This window comes from Callithrix jacchus, chromosome 14, assembly GCF_049354715.1.
Source record: "Callithrix jacchus isolate 240 chromosome 14, calJac240_pri, whole genome shotgun sequence".
Taxonomy (NCBI): Eukaryota; Metazoa; Chordata; class Mammalia; order Primates; family Cebidae; genus Callithrix; species Callithrix jacchus.
In genome coordinates this window covers 19,397,673-19,412,632 of record NC_133515.1, presented here as the reverse complement: position 1 = coordinate 19,412,632, position 14,960 = coordinate 19,397,673, and the positions used below count along the sequence as shown (strand labels likewise).

Below are 14,960 nucleotides of genomic sequence, written 5' to 3'. Positions count from 1 at the left end.
ATTTTTTTACATGGTAGTTTACACTTTATCATAAAAAATAAAGAATATATTTAAATCACCAAAGTTGGAGAAGATTAGATAATATATACTTACGCAGTATGCTAAAGCAAACTTCTGTGGCAGATAGGCTCTTACTGGGCATGCCTATTTGCTAAACCCTCTATTTACATGAATCAATTTAATTGATTTTCATATCTGCCTCTTGAGGTAGTTCTTCTCCCTAGTTTTTATTTAAAAGGGGAGGAAACTGAGACTCGGAGGGCTAAAGAAACTTGCCAAGATTAGACAGCTATTAAATGACAGAGCCAATATTTAGAGCCAGCCTCCACTGACATTAACTTCTACAATTTTTATACAAATTACCTCATGTTGTTCCACTCTAGCTAAGACAAAACTGCACACTCTTGTTTTTATGTTCCTTTAACAAATATGAATTTCCATGTAATCAGACTCAACTATGAAAACAACTGGCTAAATGGTTAGAACATCTCATCACATGTGATCAGGTGAACAGACTGTCATATAAGCTACATCAATTTTTGCAAAAGCAAGGGGACCAAGTAACTAGTCAAAAGTAAATAGACCTGTGTGCCAAAGCTTCACTAGACAGACCTTCATGGTTTCCACACAGGTTTCTGCAGAGAAAGCAGCAGCATGCAGAACAACCTAGGATTTGGAATTCAGATGATGAAAGTTTCATTTCTCATACCATTCGAGATTACCAGAAAATTCTAAAGTTTCCTTAGTATAAGATTACTGTCTTTAGCTCTCTTTTAAACAAATATAAATATCTGAAGTGAGTTAATTTATGAAATTTTCTATAGCTCCATAACTTCTTTTCTTTTGAGATGGAGTCTCCCCCGTCACCCAGGATGGAGTGCAGTGGTGTGATCTCAGCTCACTGAAACCTCCACCTTCTGGGTTCAAGCGATTCTCCTGCCTCGACCTCCTGAGTAGCTGGGACTACAGGCACCTACCACCATCCCTTGCTAATTTTTGTATTTTCAGTAGAGACGGGGTTTCACCATATTGGCCAGGCTGGTCTCAAACTCCTGAACTTGTTATCTGCACATCCTAGCCTCTGAAAGAGCTGGGATTACAGACATTAACCACTGTGTCCAGCTGCTCCCTAAATTTTTATATAACTCCTTGGCTCAGAAATTTGAAAATAGGTTTTCTCAGTATAGTCCAAATTAAAATGCATTTTACGATAATATCTAATGAAACATTAGACCTTAATCCTTATTATGAAGTTCTTCTCACTTAATAGTGTCATAAAGTAAAATTAGTATCAACTAAATTCTGCATTAAAAATGTAGAGAATACCCACGTTGTGCATGCAATTTAATCACTAAAAAAGGAAGTAAAATTTTATTGTGATATTCCTTCTTTGCATCTCATCTTCCAAACTGAATTTCTCTGAAAAAAATAAGCTAGATGGAAATATAAAATGTTTTAAAGATTTCCAGGTGCTGGGCATGGTGGCTCATGCCTGTAGTTCTAGCACTTGAGGAGAGCAAGGAAGGAAAAATCACTCATGTCCAGGAGTTTGAGACCAGCTGGGCAACAGAACAAGGCCCCCAACTCTAAACAAAACATTTTTAATTTAGCTGGGCATGGAAGTAGTACATGCCTATAGTCCCAGCTACCTGGGAGGCTGAGGCAGGAGGATCGTTTGAGCCCAGGAGTTTGAGGCTGCCTGAACCACAATCTCACAACTACCTCCATCCTGGGTGACAGAGTGAGACCCTATCTCTAAAATAATAATCATAATCATAATGATAAGATGCACAGGATAAAAGTCACAATACATACCCATATTGTAAAAAATATTTTAATAGTTCAGAATAAATATTAAGGTATGGTAAGTTGATCCTTTCCTCAACCCACCTTGCTGTCAAGGTTCTTCATGGTTAAGAGATCAAGTGTCTTCAGAGAGTGGCCTGTCGGTGAAATGAAGTAGAGGCACACATGGATGCGAGAATCGTGGTAGGTAAAGAGAGAACGCTTAATCTTCAGTTCTTCTTGGAGATAGGCCTCAAACTGAGCATCTATGTAGTCAACTATTGGTTGGTAGCTGAAAAATTATTTAAATGTTTAACACATTGTTTGTATTACCTTAAGATATTTGTGCAATTCTTTTTTTTTTTTTTTTTTGACAGGGTTTCACCATGTTGGTCAGGCCGGTCTTGAACTCCCAACCTCAGGTGATCCACCCACCTTGGCCTCCAAAGTACTCGGGTTACAGGCGTGAGCCACCATGCCTGGCCGATATTTGTGCAATTCTTAGATGTTTGAGGTCTGTATTTTCACTAATGAACAGATAACTTTAGTGATAAAAAAAATGTACAGAACATGCACAAAAGCTATACAAACGCTTCTCAACTTACAATGGGGCTATATCCTGATAAATCCATCACACAAGTTGAAAATATTAGCTGAAATGCATTTAATACCCCAATAAACCTATCAAAAAGTTGAGAAATCATAGGTCAAACTATCCTAAATTCAGTATCGTTTGTACTTCCCAAACCATCAGGGCAATCTGTGCTTGAAATGGTATTGGATTTACACTGATTCATTCTTATAGTCATTCACATGCTAGGTCATTTTCTGACAAAGCTTCTCACACTTGCCAGACTGCTCAAAAAGACTAGCAACAGTCTAATTTGTAATCAAAGTGGTACCTGACTTCTTATTTAACTAATTGAGAAAAGGCATAGGTATCAAGATACTTAAGTCAAAGTCCATGATTTCCTGCCTCTTAGATTTGTAAGGCACAAAAAGCGTTAAGTAAAGAAGAAAGGCATACATCAGCTGAAAGTAGCTAACTAGCAATGCTGGCATAGTTTTACTTTCATTCAATTATAAACCAAGGCAAGGCCAATTACATCCTCTGCTCAGATAACTCCTCTCTGGAATGCAGTCTTCCTTCTGACTGTCTCAGATTGTTCAGCCTTCAAAGACACAAATCAAATCACAGTGCATGTGCCAAGCAGTGTGCTAATGCTGTTCCAAGAATAGTCTGTGAGCATTCCACTCAGTTCTGATATGCTAAACCACTGACTTTGCAACTTATTTTTCTACTCTTAACTATTCTCATTAAACAAATCTGGGTTTCTAAGTGAAAAGAACACTGAACAGTTCCCATGTCAAATTCCCTGGAAACCTTTGTAGCCCTATAATAAACCAGTACTGTGAGCAGCTGAGGTAATTAATAAATGTGTATAGAATTCTTCTATAAAGTTTCCTGACCTTCTAGTCCTTAAGGATCATCACCTCTTTTAAAATTATAGAATACATCTTTGTTCTCCCTACACAAATGGTAAACAATGTGAGAATCAAGACAGTGTCTTAATCATCTGTGTTTTTCACCTGACCTAACATAGGCCAGGATCAGTGGCTCACAATTATAATCCCAGTGCTTTGGGAGACCAAGGCAGGAGGATCACTTGAGGCCAGGAGTTCGAGAACAGCCTGGGCAACAACAAAGTGAGACCCCCACCTCTACAAAAAAATTTTAAAAATCAGCCAGACATAGTGAGTGCCTATAGTCTTAGCTACTTGGGAGGCTGAGGTAGGAAGATCCCTTAAGCCTAGACATTCAAGGCTACAGTGAACTGTGATTGTGCCACTGCACTCCAGCCTAGGTGACAAATCAAGATTCTGTTTAAAATGAATTTTTTTTTTAATATACAGACAAGGTCTGGCTGTGTTGTCCAGGCTGGTCTCCAACTCCTGGCTTCAAGCAATCCTCCTGCCTTGGCCTCCCAAAGTGCTGGGATAACAGGCGTGAGGAACCACACCTTGCCTCAAAAAAGACTTTTTAAAAAATAATAAATAAAAGAACTAGCATAAAACCTTGAACATTATAAGAATTCAATTCACCACTAGAGTGATTATTATATCAACAGTAAGTGATCCTTTGGAAAGTGGTCTAAATGTGACCCAAAAGGATTGACTTCCTAAAACAATAAAATGGGGAAAATTAATCTATTAAGTATATATTTCACATAAAAATTCCAAAGAAGGTTTCTTTTTTGAGATGGAGTTTTGCTCTCCTCACCCAAGCTGGAGTGCAATGGTGCGATCTTGGCTCACCGCAACCTCCGCCTCCTGGGTTCAGGCAATTCTCCTGCCTCAGCCTCCCGAGTAGCTGGGATTACAGGCATGTGCCACGATGCCCAGCTGATTTTTTGTATCTTTTAGTAGAGACGGGGTTTAACCATGTTGACCAGGATGGTCTCGATCTCTTAACCTCGTGATCCACCCGCCTCGGCCTCCCAAAGTGCTGGGACCACAGGCGTGAGCCACTGCACCCGGCCAAAGAAGCTTTTATTAATGACTAAAAATAGATCAGTAAGAGGACCTATCATATGACCTAAATAACTATAAATGCACCTCTAGCTGAACGTTTTGTCTTATGCTATTTAAGAATGAAAACCATAAAGATTTTCTGCTAAATAAATAATAGGTCATTAGAAATTCTTCCATAGTATTCTGGACAAAAAGATTAAAAATATGAATCAGAGAGATTAAGAGTAACAGACACGGAAGATATGAGAAGATCTAACATATTTCATCAAAGTTTTCAAAGAAAAAAAACAGAAAAGGGAACACAGGCAATATTTACATAAGAATTGTCTGAGACTTTTTAGAAAGAACTGATGGACACTATTCAGAATCAAGAACTCAAACATATCACAAGTAGGGTAAATTAGAAATAATAACAACCCACATACAGCATAGCAAAACTGGAGAACAATAAAAACAAAGATCTTAAAAGTACTGGAGGGAAAAAAGGAAACTACCCTTAAGGGAGACTTCTTAATAGCAAAGACAGAAGCCAGGAGAGAGTGGAATGGTATTTCCAATGGGAAAAAGAAAATAACTGGCAACCAGAATTGTATATCCAACTAAAATTTCAAGTATGTGAGCAGAATAGAAACTTTTGGTTAACAGGTGGTAATAAATATATACTGGCCATATAATAATACTTTGTGTGGTTAAAAAATAGAGAACTCAGCCAGGCATGGTGACTCACACCTATAATCTCAGCACTTTGAGAGGTAGAGACAGACACATCACCCAAAATCAGGAGTTCAAGACCAGCCTGGCCAACATGGTGAAACTTCATCTCTACAAAAATACAAAAATTAGCCGTGCCTGTAATCCCAGCTACTCAGGAGGCTGAGGCAGGAGAATCGCTTGAACCCACGAGGCAGAGGTTGCAGTGAGCCGAGATCATGCCATTGCACTCTAGCCTGGGCAACAGAGTAAGGCTCCGCCTCAAAAAAAAAAAAAAAAAGAAAGGCATGGTGGCTCATGCCTGCAATCCTAGCACTTTGGGAGGCAAAGGCAATCAGATTGCTTGAGGCCAGGAGTTCGAAACCAGCCTGATCAACATGGCACAAGGAAACAGAAAAGTTAAAAGGACTGACACCGGGCAAGGTGGCTCACACCTGTAATCCCAGCACTTTGGGAGGCCAAGGTGGGCGAATCACCTGAAGTGGGGAGTTGAAGATCAGCCTGACCAACATGAATGAACCCCATTTCTACTAAAAATACAAAATTAGCTGGGCATGGTGGTGCATGCCTGTAATCCCAGCTACTCGAGAGGCTGAGGTAGGAGAATCGCTTGAATTTAGGAGGCAGAGGTTGCAGTGAGCCAAGATTGTGCCATTGCACTCCACCCTGGACGACAAGAGCAAAACTCCATCTCAAAAAACAAAAACACATAAAGAAATTAAGTAAATAAAGGAATTGAAAAACTACACCAAACATACATAAGAAAGCTACAGATAACACAGACATGGAGGCATTACAAGAGAAAAAAGGTCACTACATAATAATAAGTGTCAACGCTTCAGGATGAAATAAAAATGGAGATTAGAAATTTACTAAAATTGCCGGCTGGGCATGGTGGCTCATGCCTGTAATCCTAGTATTTTGAGAGGTTGAGGTGGGCGGATCACCTAAGCTCAGGAGTGTAAGGCCAGCCTGGCCAACATGGCGAAACCCCATCTCTACTGAAAATATAAAAATAAGCTGGACGTGCTGGTGGGCACCTGTAATTCCAGCTATTCAGGAGACTTGAGGCAGGATAATTGCTTGAACTCAAGAGTCGGAGGTTACAGTGAGCTGAGATCTTGCCACTGCACTCCAGCCTGGGTGACAGGGGGAGACTCCATCTCAAAAAAAACAAAAAAGAAATTTACTGAAATTGAAACTACTATGTGTCAAACTTGCAGGATGTAGCCTAAGCCATTCTTATATGGTAGTTTATAATACTAAATGCATAAGGCTGAAAATCAATGAGAAATTGGAGCAAAACTCCAAAAAGTATAGACATAAGAGCAGAAAGTAATTAAACAGGAAAAATGAAAAGCATAAAACTGAAAGGATCAATACAGCCAAAATCTGGTATTTGAAAAGATCAAATAAATTGACAACACGTTGTCAAGACTAATCAAGCAGAAAAAGAAAAGGAGTACAAACAACTATTATCAGGAAAGACAGTATCATTACATATGATGCAGACAATAAAAAGATATTAGGAGTTTGTTAGAATATTTTTAAGCCAATAATTTGAAAATTTAGATGAAATGGACAGATTCCTAGAAAATTATAACTTATCAAAACTGTCTCAAAACAAAATAAAACCAACTCTGAATTGTCCTATAACCATTTTTTTAATTATTTAACTCAAAATCTTCTTAGAAAGAAAACCCAAGGCTCTGATTTTTTAATTGGTTAGTTCCATCAAACATTCCATGGAAAAATAACTCTGATCTTATAATTCCAGGCCCTGATTATTATTATTTTTTTTTGAGATGGAGTTTTGCTCTTGTTGCCTAGGCTGAAGTGCAATGGCGGGATCTCAGCTCATTGCAACCTCTACCTCCTGAGTCTTCAAGTGATTCTCCTGCCTCAACTGAGTATCTGGGATTATGAGTGCCTGCCACCACACCCAGCTAATTTTTGTATTTTAGTACAAATGGGTGTTTCACCATGTTGGTCAGGCTGGTCTTTAACTCCTGATCTCAGGTGATCCACCCACCTCAGTCTCCCAAAGTACTGGGATTACAGGCATGAGCCACCACGCCTAGCCAGGCCCTAATTTTTATTGGTTAGTTCTACCAAACATTCCAGGAAAAAATAACTCTAATCTTATGCAAATTTTTCCAGAAAACTGATAATGAAAACTCCCTAAACTCCTTTTATAAGGCTAACACTACCTTGATTTAAAAAAAATAAATGAAAAAGAGTATAAGACAAGAATACAGGCTAAAAACCTCACTGATGAACACAGATGCAAAAAAGAAAAACGAAAAGAAAAAATATAGCCTCATATTAAAAAAACACTATATTATGATCTCAGAATAGTATCTAAAATTATACAGTTAATTTACTAATAAAATAATCAGTTACTATAGATTGACTTACTAAAGATTAAATAAAAGAAATCACAATTTCTCCATAAAATGCAAACAAAAAAGATCTGGTGAAAGTATTTATCTATTAATGATTTCTTAAAAAAAGAATTTTTACTAGCAATATAAAAGAACTTCTTTATTTCATCTTAAAAAAATAAAAACCCTAAACCAACAAAGAAACAAACAAAAAAGCCACAGCAAAGCAAGCATGGTACATGATTTTAAAAAAATAAAGCCTTCCCTTTGGGATTAGGATGAAGGGAGGGTACCCACTATCATCCCTAACTATTGAAAAAAATATTGCAGGTCCTACCCAGTATAGTCCAGCATTAACAATGAAAGAAAGAAAAATAAAGTCTGTCTCCAGTCCTGATGGAGGAACTGAGAACAGATTTACCTTCTCACCTTCAGTAACTAGAAACCTGAACAAAATAAATGGAAAAAAAAAAAAAAAAAAAAGGTTTTAAAACACTGGGAAGGTATAAAACTGTGACCACTGAGAAGAGAAATAAATAAGGGGAACCCTACCATGTCCCAGCTTTCTGACTGGAGACATGTGTCCTGGGCACAGCATAAAGTGAGCACAGAGTCTAGCCATTCACTGAGCTGAGGAAACTCAGACAGGAGTTCAAGGAGGCGAAAGCAACATCTGTGGGTCGGAACAGAAGAGAGTTGCACAGGCAGGAAGCACTGCACATCTGGAGAGAGCCCCCAAGTCCCTTGCTAAGCACTGGTATGTACATGCAGGACAGCAAAATACCCATGACCATGGCCATTTCCTATATTAGAGCCATGCTAGTGGTTACAACATACTATATGCTTCTCAAAATTCATTTTGAATGTACACTTAAAATCAGTAAAGTTAGGCCGAGAGCGGTGGCTCATGTCTGTAACCCCTGCACATTGGGAGGCCAAGGCGTGTGGATCACTTGAGGTCAGGAGTTCGAGACCACCCTGACCAACATGGTGAAACCCTGTCTCTATCAAAAATATAAAAATTAGCAGGGTGTCATGGTGGGCACCTATAATCCCAGCTGTTCGAGAGACTGGGGCATGAGAATCACCTGAACCCAGGAGGTGAAGGTAGCAGTGAGTCGAGACTGTACCACTGCGCTCCAGCCTGGGCAATAGAGTGAGACCTTGTCTCGCTTAAAAAAAAAAAATCAGTAAAGTTTATTCTATGTAAACTATACATTAATAAAGCTTATTTAAAAAGAACTGAAGAAATGGGACTGAACACAAGGGAATGGCTAAAGTGCATTCCAACTGATCTGTAGTATTTGGTATTTTCACAGAAACGTATTTGTGTATTATTTGGGTAATTAATAGAACACAAACAATACAACAAATAAGTTAATGAGAAAAAAAAAACAACTTATAAAATGAGCAAAAGCTGAAAGCATTCCCCTGGAAAACTGAAACAGGATAAAAATGCCCATACTCACCACTCCTATTTCACACAGCACATGAAGTCCTGGCCAGAGAAATCAGGCAATAGACAGAAATAAAAGGCATCCCAATAGGAAAAGAAAAAGTCCAATTATCTCTTTGCAGACAATATAATTTCATACCTAGAAAACTCTAAAAGACTCCACCAAATGCCTCCTGAACTGATAAACAACTTCAGTGAAGTTTCAAGGTACAAAATCAATGTATAAAAATCAGTAGCATTTCTGCATACCAATAATGGTCAAGCTGAGAGCCAAATCAAGAATACAATGCAGGGGAGGGCCAGTGGGAGGGGGAGGTGGGGAGGGATAGCCTGGGGAGAAACACCAAATGTGGGTGAAGGGGTGAAAGCAAACAAAACACACTGCCATGTGTGTACCTATGCAACTGTATTGCATGCTCTGCACATGTACCCCAAAACCTAAAATGCAATAAAATAATAAGAAAAAAAAAAAAAGAATACAATGCCATGTACAACAGACAGACAACGTACGCATGCGTGCACACATACGTGCACACACACTCTCTCTCTCACACACACACTCACACAAAAATCTAGGAATACACCTAGCCAAGAAGGTGAAAGATATCTGCAAGGAGAACTACAAAAGACTGCTGAAAGGAATCACAGATGACACCAACAAACTGAAAAACATTTCATGCTCATGGAATCAATATGGTTGGAAGAATCAACATAGTTAAAATGACCATACTGCCCAAAGCAATCTACAGACTCAATGCTATTGCTGTTTTTTGTTTCGTTTTTGAGATAGGTATCACTCTGTCACCCAGGCTGGAAGGGCAGTGGCACGATCACGGCTCACTGCAGCTTCAACTTCCCAGGCTCAAGTGATAGTCCCACTTCAGCCTCCCAAGTAGCTGGCACTATAGGTGAGCATCAACATGTCTGGCTAATTTTTTACATTTTTTTTGTAGAGACGGGGTCCCACTATGTTGCCCAGGCTAGTCCCACACTCCTGAGCAAGCAATCCTCCTACCTTGACCTTCCAAACTACTAGGATTACAGGCATAATCCACCACAACTGGCCTCAATGCTATTTCTATCAAACTACCAATGTCATTTTTCACTGAATTAGAAAAACCTATTCTAAAATTCATATCGACACAAAAAAGAGCCTGAATAACCAAAGCAATACTAAGCAAAAGAACAAATTCTGAGGAATCACATTACCCTAACTTCAAACTATACTACAGGGCTACAATAACCAAAACAGCATGGTTGTGGTAAAAAACAGGCACACAAACCAATGGAATAGAACAGAGAACCCAGAAATAAAGCTGCACACCTCTAGCCATCTGATCTTCAACAAAGCTGACAAAAAAAAGCAATGGGGAAAGGACTCCCTATTCAATAAATGGTGCTAGGATAACTGGCTAGCCATATGCAGAAGAATAAAACTGGACCACTACTTTTACCATAAACAAAAATTAACTCAAGACAGATTAAAGACTTAAATGTAATATGTCAAACAATAAGAATCCTGGAAGAAATCCTAGGAAACATCATGCTGGACATTGACCTTGGAAAAGAATTTATGATTAAGTCATAAATTCAACAACAAAAAATGTGGAGCTGGACCTAATTAAACTAAAGAGCTTCTATGTAGCAAAACAAGCCATCAACAGAGTAAACAGATAAGCTACAGAATGGGAGGAAATTTTTACAAAAGGTCTAGTATCTAGAATCTGTAAGAAACTAACAATTAAATGAGGAAAAAACAACCCCATTAAAAAGCGACCAAAAGACATGGACATACAAGCAGCCAACAAACATGAAAAAATGCTCAACATAATTAATCATTAGAGAAATGCAAATCAAAACCACAATGAGATACCATTTTATAACAGTCAGAATAGCTATTACTAAAAAGTCAAAAAACAACAGACACTGCGGAGGCTGTAGAGAAAAGGAAATGCTTATACCCCATTGGCGGGAATACAAATTAATTCAGCCACTATGGAAAGCACTGAAGATTTCTCAAAGAACTTAAAATAGAACTACCATTCGACTCAGCTATTCCAACTTGGCATATATTCAAAAGAAAATACATTGTTCTACCAAAAAGACACAGGTGCTCCTATGTTCATCATAGCACTATTCACAATACCAAAGACATGGAATCAACCTAGCTGCCCATCATCCTGGACTAGATAAAGAAAATGTGGTACATACATACAATGGAATACTACACAGCCATAAAAAAGAACAAAATTGGCTGGGTGCGATGGCTCATGCCTGTAATCCCAGTACTTTGGAAGGTTGAGGCAAGCAGATCACGAGGTCAGGAGTTCAAGAGCAGCCTGGCCCGCTGGGCACAGCAGCGCGTGCCTGTAGTCCCAGCTACTTGGAAGGCTGAGGCTAGAGGATCACTTGAGTCCAGGAGTTCTGGGCTGTAGTGCACTATGCCGATCAGGCATCCGCACTAAGTCCGGCATCAATATGGTGACCTCCTGGGAGCAGGAGACCATCAGGTTGCCTAAGCAGGGGTGAACCAGCCCAGGTTGGAAACGGAGCAGGTCAAAACTCCCATGCTGATCAGTAGCGGGACTGCACCTGTGAATAGCCACTGCACTCCCGCCTGGGCAACATAGGGAGACCCCATCTCTTTAGAAAAAAGTAAATATCAAAATTAAAAAAAAAAAAAGCAGCCTGGCCAACATGGTGAAACTCCATCTCTACTAAAAATACAAAAATTAGCCAGGTGTGGTGGCATACACCTATAATCCCAGCTACTCAGGAGGCTGAGGCAGGAGAATCACTTGAACCCAGGAGGCAGAGGTTGCAGTGAGCCAAAACCGCGCCATTGCACTCTAGCCTGGGTGACAGAGCTAGACTCCATCTCAAAAAAACAAACAAAAAAAACCAAAATCATGTCTTTTGCAGCAACATGGATGAAGCTGAAGGTCATTATCCTAAACATATTTACGCAAGAACAAAAAACCGAATACTGTATGTTCTCACTTATAAGTAAGTGGAATCTAAACACTAGGTACACATGGCTATAAAGACAGCAACAACAGACAATGGGGACTACTAGAATAGGAAGGGAGAAGCAGGGTAAAGGCCAAAAAACTAATTATTGGTACCATGGTCAGTACCTGGGTAATCAGATCACTTGTATCTCAAACGTCAGCATCACACAATACATGCATGTAACAAACCTGCAAATGTACCCCAAATCTAAAGTAAAAGTTGAAATTATTTTTAAGAAAGAAAAAATTACAAAAATGGAAATACATTTCAAAAAGGAAAATGAACAAGAAGTTTGCTTTACCAATCCTTTTCCCCCTTTCATAGTTTAAATTTGATATAGAATCTCTACTCAATCTTTATATAATCTTAGGAGAAATATTAACAAGAAATAGAGACATAAGGTAAAATATAAATTAAAATTTCACTATTGAAACTTTCCTGCAATGATTAATAATGTAACTGGCTATTTTGATTAGAATTTTATAAAAAATTCACACATCTCGCATTTAGCCATTATATATATATTTGCTATTATATGTCTTGTATTTTTTTTCTTCAAGGGGATAAGCCCTGCCTGAAAATTAGTATAATTAATATACACTGAATTTGTATGTCAGGAAATAATTAAAGCTCCTTTTGCTGAAACACATATTTTAATAATGTGATTCAAATTACACTAAATAAATTAGACAGATGGATAGAAAAACGTCAATGTGCTAATAAGAACAAAATATTGCTTAACTATTTTATTTTTAAAAATTAATGTGTGGAAGGAAAAGTATAGATTACCATAGGAGAAAATCAAATCATGGGGCTATAAGGCGAATGTCTTGAAGTAAGAAAAACTTGTTTTATTATAAGAAGAAAACACATACCTCTCTTCTTTATTTATTTGGTCACCAAATCCCACTGTATTCACAATGGTCAATTTCAATCGAACATTACTTTCCTGGAGTTCATATGTCTGAGCTTTAAGTTTAACATTTGGGCAAAAATGTGAGGATTCATGGTCTTTAAAATTAGTATTAAACAATGTGTCAATCAGTGTTGATTTTCCAATTCCAGTTTCCCCTGAAACAAACAAAGGTACATCTTTATGGCTGCATGAATGACAGAAGAAATACAACTGTAAACACCTAGAGTGGTTTCAAAGACACCAAATATTTCAAAGGCCAGGGTGGGCATGAAAGAAATACATGCTAATGCTGGTCCCTCAAGTTATTGGCAGAGCATAGAGCAAGTGTCTAAGCTACTCAGAACTCTTGACAACAACACTGAAATGTTTACAGAACAAGCCAAAAGTTTAAAGCTAAGAAAAACAAAATTAACAGAATCTAAACAACTGAGGAGAACACCTGGGATGATTTCAGATTAATAACATAAGCATTGTTCTGCTCATGACAAGAATGAAGTGAGCACAAGGAATATGAAGAAACAACTTAGAAGAAGTGTAGACGGCACATACCAACGCAGAGAATATTAAAGCAGAAACCTTGCTGAATGGATCTGTTCACCAGCTGATCAGGCAAACTCTCAAAACCAACATGGCCAGACATAGTCAAGGAACGAATGTTTTCTCTTTTCTGAAGGAAAACAAAAACAAAAACAACAGCAATAATAATAATTTAAAAAAACTTTGACTTAAATAGGATGTAGGCACACTTGAAAGGTAAATATATCAAAGAAATGAAAAATTTTATAATCATTATACCTTACCTAAGATACAAGCAACTAAGTAAATTTTCAGGAAAAAAACCTGTGTCCAGATTCTCAAAACACACATTTCTTATCCCCTTCATACAATGAGAGTTTAGCACTATGTATACTTTAAAACATTCAATTTTCAAAGTAGGAAAACATCCAACTATAGCATACTCACTCACAAAATGGAAAGTTGAAGTTCATTTGTTTATGATCAATTTTCAATAACTTAGAAAATTCTTACATTAAAATGTCAAGTGAAAAAAAAGTACAAAACAAAAGTACAGATACAGGTTCAGCTCCCAGTAATGGGAGAGTAACTTAGGTCAAATTTACCCACCTACTGATAACAATTACAAGCAACTCTTTTAAGTCACTAGAGTGTAACCAAAGGCAGATAGACACTGGACAAAATAAGACTTGAGGGAAGGAAACTTACCAGATGAGATGAGTTTATCTAGCTTTTCCTAGAACTCAGGAGGGAAGTTATAGTCTTAATGAGTTAAGTTGTCAGCTGGAGACTGGGACAGGCAGATTGGTTGGAAATTGAGGGAGAGAATTCCAGAAAGAAGGGAGTCCAAAATCTACAAACATATTCACCTCAAATCCATGGATGATGGCCAAACTCCACACATATAGAGGGAATACAAAAGATCTCAGAAAGGGGAAAATGGGAATTGGGAGGAGCTAAGCAGAGTTATCAAGTGCCATCTTGGGGAGATGGACAGAGCTTAAATTTTAAGTCTGTAAGTTAAAGGGTCTCCTGTAAATACCCTAGGCCTTCTACTGAAACCTTAGATGGACCACATTTTAGGAGTAAGGTCCATAACCCAGCAATCAGAAAGGCTCCCAGTACTGAAAGCACAGGTGAAGCAGACCTGCCTTAACAAAGCCTATAAGAAGGCTCAACATAAATGACCAGTGTGATCAGTCAGCAATTTAATTGCCTGTTAGAACAAAGCTAAACACTCTGCAGAAGAAAACAGAATCTGGCATCTCTACAGTATTTACCGTACAATTAAAAAATTATGACAGAAAAATGTGATACATAGTCAAGAAAAAAAGTTAGCAGAAAGAGATCCACAATGAACCAGATGTTTAATTAGCAGGTAAGAACTTTAAATAATGCTAACAAATAAGCTAAATAATCTACAGGAAAAAGATGGATATAATGGGTGGCATGATGGGGAATTACAGAAAGATTTAGAGCTCACAACAACAAAAAGCAGCAAACAAAATTTCTAGCATGTAAAAAGGCAACATCTGAAGTAAAAAATGTATTTAGTATTAACAGCAGATCAAATAAGGAAAGAAAGATTTGTTCAATAGTTATTATCCAAGCTAAAAATCTCGCAGAGAAAGAAAAGATAAAACTATGA

General features: G+C 38.0%; 1 protein-coding gene across 20 annotated transcripts in view; it reads right to left on the bottom strand.

Moving 5' to 3' along the window:
* Nucleotides 1-14,960, bottom strand: part of SEPTIN10 (septin 10) — a 79,704-nt gene that overhangs the window by 29,368 nt on the left and 35,376 nt on the right. For 16 of the 20 annotated variants that reach the window (XR_013526379.1, XR_013526377.1, XR_013526378.1 and 13 more), the window contains 3 exons: nt 13,346-13,463; nt 12,756-12,951; nt 1,891-2,077 (listed from right to left, as the gene is read on the bottom strand). Coding sequence is in view for 17 of the 20 variants with exons in the window: in XM_078348878.1 (XP_078205004.1) it covers nt 1,891-2,077; nt 12,756-12,951; nt 13,346-13,463 (501 nt within the window). In the remaining 3 variants the exon portion in view is untranslated. The remainder of the gene's footprint in view (nt 1-1,890; nt 2,078-12,755; nt 12,952-13,345; nt 13,464-14,960) is intronic. The other 4 variants (XM_078348879.1, XM_035271869.3, XM_054244679.2 and 1 more) reach the window with 1 other exon arrangement.